At 38.9% G+C, this 7,474-nt stretch overlaps 1 protein-coding gene across 1 annotated transcript in view; it reads right to left on the reverse strand.

The window, feature by feature from the left end:
* LOC107717215 (ATP synthase F(0) complex subunit C2, mitochondrial-like) overlaps window positions 1–2,043 on the reverse strand; it is a 5,339-nt gene extending 3,296 nt beyond the window's left edge. The window contains exons 1-2 of the mRNA XM_016523898.1: window positions 1,945–2,043; window positions 558–605 (exon numbers count right to left, since the gene is read on the reverse strand). Coding sequence (XP_016379384.1) covers window positions 558–596 — 39 coding nt within the window. The 5' untranslated portion in view covers window positions 597–605; window positions 1,945–2,043. The remainder of the gene's footprint in view (window positions 1–557; window positions 606–1,944) is intronic.
* Window positions 2,044–7,474: the final 5,431 nt, after the last annotated feature.

Consider the following 7,474-nt stretch of genomic DNA (forward strand, 5'->3'; position numbering starts at 1 on the left):
AATAATTCACATATCAGACAAAATTGCATTGCAGCAAATCCTTTAAATTTTAAGGTATTTAGAGCAGAGCAACATAAAAATCAGAAAAAATATAATCGGGCCTGACAAGACTATTCATTCTGTGTTATATTTTTATTTACGGGTGGGACGTGTGTCCCCACGACCCCCCACCACTTTTTGCAACATCTCGCGGCACGCACGAATGTACCTAAAGAAACATCTCCATTTCATAACAGATTCGTTGGTCTGTGTTAAATAACAGGTGATCTATCGCTGGAATGTGTTATGGCGAGCGCTCGTTGCTGCGCTTGACAAAAGTTCTACCACTAGACCACTAAAGCACCAACCAATTAACGCGAATTTATATATTTATTCAGTACTGTGAAGAATCTCGGTACTAATTGTATTTTATTATTAATACGTTTATTACTGGCGTGTAAAATCTAAGAATTTATTAGCCAATGGCTAATGTTAGACATTATTTAGTCGCCCAGAGTAAGATTTACTCGCATTTGCGAGTGATTTACTCGCAATGTAGAGGGTTGTTGAATACATACCACAGCAGGTGAGGTGACAAACTTAGCACACGCGTACATGCTTGAAGCCTGTGGAAAACAAAGATGTTAGACAGGTGAAAGATAAGCACTAATGTCCTACACATTAAATCACGTGTCCTTACATTATAGTCTATACACAGTGATAGGAAAGCGACAAAAACAGGAGAGGTCTGTGCCATCAAGACTTAAAGTTACAACTCACTTAGCAACTGAAGAGACTTCCAATTTAAGACCAAACCATTCAGAGAAGGCAAATGAGATAATAAATAAGTGTTCCATAATTTCATCAGCACCCAAGCCAAAAGACCCCTTATCTGCACACAGAACATCTGTTTAAATCTGTTTGGTTAAGTTAACCTCCAACCAAAGGATGCAAGACTGCTCTAGGTCAGTGGTCAAACATGGCATCATGGAGGTCATGTGTTGGATGCTTTGAGTTTTTACCCACAATAAGATGTATAGATTGGAGGGACAGTTTAAGCCATCTAATCTGAGGTTATTAGATTTAGCTTGTTAGATGGTCCACATTGTGACACCAGCAGCAACCAAGTCCAGCCATAAATTCTTTACCCAATATACTGATTACTCAATATTTTACCTCTCATGCAAGTTCTTAATTACAATATAGGCTATTAATATTACATATAGGCTATTCATAGTTACCTAGGTTGTCTACTTTGACTTCTCATTTCAGGTCACTGTATGGATAACCTTTTGAACAGCCTGAAAATAAGGCCCATGTTACTCGTTTCAAAATACATCAAGTACGAAAGGACGTTAATAATCTTTCCTGAGATTACTTTTGAGTCCTAAGCTTGAGGTGTTGAATTTGCCCGCAAACTGCTCGCGCGGACAGGCTGGAGAGTGAAGGTCACCAATAGTTTTGACTGGTGCTTTATTGAAACCTAAACGCATATAAACGGTCTTACAACATGAAACAGACATAATTTATAGTTGCACGTCATTGTGGTATTATAATACTCGCGGTTGAACGGTTTAGGTGCAGCGCGAGCTTTCAGGTTGATGCGGGCCCAGCGCGAGTCAGACATTTTGCAAGTGTCACGAGCAGTATGTGAATAAAGCGTGCGCGCATTTAAAAAGCAGTATAAACATCGAAGCTAATGAGCATGTGTGTTATTTACCGGTTGCTCTTCGTGTCTGAGTCCTGAGACGTGACCGCAAACTGATTCATTCATTCATTCACATGAAATGACTTTGACAAGCGGCTAGCGGAGCTTTAGCAACGCGCTTTTCTGAATGGAAATAGAGAGCCGTAATTATCTTAGCCGGACCAACAACTTCCGCACACTTTCACAGCATTAAAAAAAACAACAACAAAGTTCCCCATTATGTATCTTCAGACGAATGCAGAGAAAACCCGACTCACCTATTAGATACAGCACACAAGGGCCCGGGATTGCAGTAACAAACTTGCAGCAAGAGGCAACGAGTACGCCGTAAAACTGTCACCTTGTCATTTATAAGCTTCGGAACTACGTCCTCGTTTGTGATTGGGTAGAGGGTCACGTTCGCCTCCTCTGATTGGCTACAAGGTATGTCAATACATAAAAATACCCAATCATGTGCGTTGTCAAGAAGGCGGCCTCTCTTTGATTGGTTTAAATGATTTAAGGAAGAACACCGGGAAAGTCAGGAATCGCATCCCGTGTCCCCTGTTTCTATTGGATGCTCTGGGTGGAAATCCTGCCTTATGGATTTTATAGGACGGGTTACTGCAACTGAATTGCAATAGCTGCTGAATATCATTAGAGGGCGACCTGTGCTCTCTCATCTGAGTGAAATTGAGAGTGGGTGAGAGGGTAGCAGGGAAGAGCAGAGATAATGTTGATTTAAAAATGTTCTCGGATGCGTTTTATATTGACTAAGTAATATTTTGATTTTTGTTAACATCTTTGAAATGTCAGTAATCATTACACATGCCAATTAAGTTTGTAACTTAAGTACAATGTTATATTCTTGACACCTATTTAATTCTAAAGGAGGTAGGTGATCATCATTGTAACAGTATGAATATGTAAATTCATATTTTTTTATGCGTAATCTAATGTAATCTAGTCAATATAAAAAATATCCGCTAACTCTGTGCACATCCTCATATTACGATTACTTCAGATTAAGTAGGCTAAACACATCAAGAAAGACAAACAAGTTTATATGGCAAATGCACATTTTACTACAAAATAATAAAATGTCATATACTAACTTAATAAGAATTATTAGTTAATGCTCTGTGTTTTCATCATTTTCAGTAGAACGTGCACTGGACCCACATTGCCATGCACTGGCCTAAAGGAAGGTGATACATTCATGCAGGTATAGGAACAATGCAGATTCTTTTGTATTATTGCTATCTAATTAAATATGTTTCAATAACGTTTTGGTAACATTCCCATTAAGTTATAAAAACGTTATTTCTGAATGTTCAGAGACATCTAGTTTTTAAAGTGTTTAAAGGGGTCATATGATGCTGCTAAAAAGAACATTATTTTGTGTATTTGGTGTAATGAAATGTGTTTATGCGGTTTAAAGTTAAAAAAACACATTATTTTCCACATACTGTACATTATTGTTTCTCCTCTATGACCCGCCTTTTTGAAACGCGTCGATTTTTACAAAACTAATCGGTCTGAAAAGCGAGGTGTGCTCTGATTAGCCAGCTATCCAGTGCGTTGTGATTAGCCGAATACCTCAAGCGTGAGATTTTTAAGTGGGAGAACTTGCACAATTGGTGGCTGACTAAATACTTTTTTGCCCCACTGTATGTGGGGGCGTGTTCGAACGAGCCGTTTTAGGTAGGTGTGGCTAACTCTTAACTTTTATAAAGAATATCTCTTTGGATTTGAGACTTTAGTCTTTGCAGCTTTACAGATCTTCTTTATGCACCAAGAGCTTGTAACACTCTAAAGAGAAAGGAAAAAATGAAATCGCATCATATGACCCCTTTAATAAACGTTTTTTTCCCCTTGGTTATGCAAACATTAAGAAAACATTCCATTTAATAGTTTTGCAAACATTATGGAAATCTTACTTATGAATGTTCTCTGAACATTCCGAAACAAGTAGCTACATTAAAAAAGTTTAACGAACATCCAAATAAAATGTTTCAGGCAAAAAAAAAAAAAAAAAAGATCCACGAACAATGTATAAATAATTTTTTTTTTTGTGCTAACGTTTTGAGAACATTATTAAAGACCAGATAACTCTGAATGAACTTTCTTCAAAGGTTGGAACTTTGAGAGAACCTTGCCAGAGCATTAGCCAAAGTTTTGAGTGGTGATGGATGTATTATAAATAACTGCAAAACATTTCAAAATAAAATAATGAATATTTGCATTTTAGCAATAGTCAGTGAAGATCTACTTAACTTGGAGAGGCTCCAATTATAAATTAATACATTTTATGTGTAATTTATATAGATATATTCTGTTACAAGAATGTATTCTATTACAATTCACTGAGAAAGATTCAAATATAACCTGGCTATGCCCCTTAAATGTGCCATGCCTTTGTGTCTTAATCCATTCATGTAATAGTTTATCTGACAGCTTCTTTTAGTGGTTGAGACTTGCATAACTTGATCATGTCTGGTGTGATCTTCAGCTTTCTCTGTATAAGTTTCCTTTATACTCACCTGTGTGTCTATATCATCTTAACTGCCTGTCTGAACAAGACCTTTTATGGATTAGGGACATGATAAATCAAATCGAAATCTTTCCTCTCTACCCCTAAACCTCAAGTTGGAAAAGAAAACAAAAAAAATATTCTCCCTAACATTTTTCATCTGTTGCCTGAAACCACAGTACGAAGCTCCAAAGGCTGAATTGTGAATTTTTGGAAACCTGCCTTCAGAAACATGTTTATGGTGCACAATAACAAGCTTTAACTGATTTATGATGATGAATGAATGACTGACTGATGAGAATGAATATTTGGTTTATTAGCCTATTTGATAAATCATTAATGCATAGATATTCATGCATATATTTTGTGCATATAAAAATCTAATTTTTGTTTCACTGCTGTCACTCATTTCACTTGGCAAGTTATACCATTTTTTTCTGATTTTCATTATACACCTGTTTGTTTTTAAAATGTTAATAGCCAAAATAGCCCTAGATAATACAATCTCACAGTGTAGACCTTGTGTCACTGATTAAACAGAAAATGAAGCAGAACACATCCCTCAAGTAAATGTATTTCACTGCACAATAATTCATCCAAAGCTTCCACAGATTTTTAACATACTTTGAAAAAATTAGATACAGTCTGCAATTCATCAAAGGTGTACAGCGTGTGATAAATGGAAAGATTCTAGTAGGATTTCACCTGAGGTTTTAAACAGAAAGGTTGTTTCATAAAAGCCTTAATTTTATGTGCACACAGAATTGAAACCCCTTTAATGTTGTAAATGAGTAATTCATTTTTCCTGTTGAAATAAATTGGAAATGGAATTTGAAGCAGTAAATCTATTTGTTGAGAAAAATGCTGCAGTTCTTCATGAAAGTATTTTCTGAATATTCCAGAAACAGACCCTTTCTAAGAGTTTCAATGCTCCCTCTCAGCAGGAGGTAGATTTGATAAGTTTTACAGATGACAGGGGCAATAAATTACAGGTCTTTACAAGATAAAGCTGGTAAGGTTTTCCACAAAGAGCTGCAACTGAAGCATTATCGTGGAGTTATGTTCAAGATCTGCCACCACGGGGCACATTCAGAGTGACATCCATAGTAATTACACACTTCACATATGCCAAGTGCTTTATCAACAAACATAGCAATGAGTTTACCTATACACATTTCAGAAATGAAAAAAGCATTGGCATGTGAACAGGACCATGAACCTGTATTGGTTTATTTTAGAAACATGTGAATGCCTATAAATACATATGCTAAACCAACAAAATATTATAATGTACTGAACTGATTATATGTTATATTTTGCAGGGGTTTTCAAATGCCAAGAACCCATAAATTGATTTCCTTTGCAAAGGATGCCCTTACTGTTACATATTTTCATGTATAAATATACTTACACATTTGCATGGTGGAAAGTATAATATTAGAGTGATATTATGAAGTTTTTTTTCCTAAATAAAAATAATTGGCTTTAATGTTGTTACCACAGAAATAAATTATCAAAGTATTATCTTGAATAAAATAATCATGAATAATCTCTAATCTCTGACCAGTTTTTAGAAATCAGAATGAAACAATAAAAATATTAAATTGGGCAAGCATGTTTATAAAAAATAAGAAACTTAATAATTAAACTTTTCAGCTCTAAAAATACATTAAAAAAATTTAATGTGATTTTTTTCAGTTCCTTACTTCTGCCAGTAAAGGGCGCCACTGTAATACGCTGTGATTGCTGAGTAAAGCACTTTGCTATAGGCTCAAAAAAAGGACAGCACCATGGAGGCCTATACATTTCCAAGTGATATGTCAGGCTGTTTTCCACACATGTAGATTTCTAGAACAATGTGGGCATAAAAAGCTTGATTTTGAAGGGGCGCTAAACAAAAACATTGCAGAATTTATCTCAGAAGGGGGAGTTACTGAGATCACAGACCCTATCTGTTACCATTTTGTCCTTGAGGAAGGTACTAAATCCCTGTTCGCGTTTCCTGCAATTAATTAAATCTAATGAACTATCATGTGCATGTTAATGAGTTTGCATATGATTACCTTCTTGTGGATCTGTTTGACTGACAGCTGACATTAACAGGACATTCCGGTGAACCAAAAGGTGTGCCAGCTTGGTCAACGGGTGTCAGATTCCCTTCAGCCCACCCTGACAGTAATTCATATGGAGCTGCAGAGTTTAAGAGTTTAAGAGAACACTTTTGTTGGACAGAAACTGGAGCAGCACGCACATAAGAAATACATACCATACAAAGTGTATTCCAGTTTTGCGACATACTTTTCCTATGCAATTTTCCTATGCATCATCTTGAACAAGATGGACAGCATGACTGAACGGCATGAGACATGAATACCTGTTTTTTGTCTACTCGTTCCTCCACAGTAGCCGATGCGTGACAGAATACCAGACAGTGACAGTAAGTGGCGCCCCTTCTCCCCGTGTTTGTTTTTCGTTTTTTGAAAAGTGTTTTGTTTTCCTGTTCGTTTCTCCCCGCTAACATGGAGGAACGAGCTTTGTTCATTGCCGTGGCTCAGGCGAGTCAAGACCCGCTCACCTACGCGAGGGTATTCGTGCTGCTCGCCCTTGCCAGCTCCCTGGATGGGGAAACCCTGATGACGCTGTTCTGGCTCAGGATCACATACCATCTGCCAACGGAACTCCCAGACACCACCAACCTCGACTGGAAGGAGGCGGTCATCCGGTGTCTGGAGAGCCTCTGATCTCGATCCGGAACCCCTCCGCCGGCCGTTCCACAGTCAAGACTGCCGGCTGCTCCGAAGTCAAGCCTGCTGGCCGCGGCATTCTCAAGTCCGCCGGCGGTTCCTCAGTCAAGCCCGCCGGCTGCAACTCACTCAAGCCCACTGACCACGCCTTTCACCCCGAACCTAAAGGGGAATCTAAGGAGGATTGGGCGGTCGGCTCCAGCCCCAGAGCTCGCTCCAGTGTCGGCTCCAGCCCCAGAGCTCGCTCCATTGTTGGCTCCAGCCCCCGAGTTTTGCCCACGGAGGGCTCCTGTTCCCGAGTTTAGCCCACGGAGGGCTCCTGTTCCCGAGTCTAGCCCAATGAGGGCTCCAGTCCCCGAGTCTAGCCCAGAGAGGGCTCCAGTCCCTGAGTCTAGCCCAGAGAGGGCTCCAGTTCCCGAGTCTAGCCCAGAGAGGGCTCCAGTCCCCGAGTGTAGCACAGAAAGGACTCCAGTTCCCATGTTGAGCCCAAGGAGGGCTCCAGTCCCCAAGTCAAGCCCAGGGAGGGCCACT

The sequence above is a fragment of the Sinocyclocheilus rhinocerous genome, unplaced genomic scaffold (genome assembly GCF_001515625.1).
Source record: "Sinocyclocheilus rhinocerous isolate Xijiao unplaced genomic scaffold, SAMN03320098_v1.1 scaffold3377, whole genome shotgun sequence".
NCBI classification, from domain to species: domain Eukaryota; kingdom Metazoa; phylum Chordata; class Actinopteri; order Cypriniformes; family Cyprinidae; genus Sinocyclocheilus; species Sinocyclocheilus rhinocerous.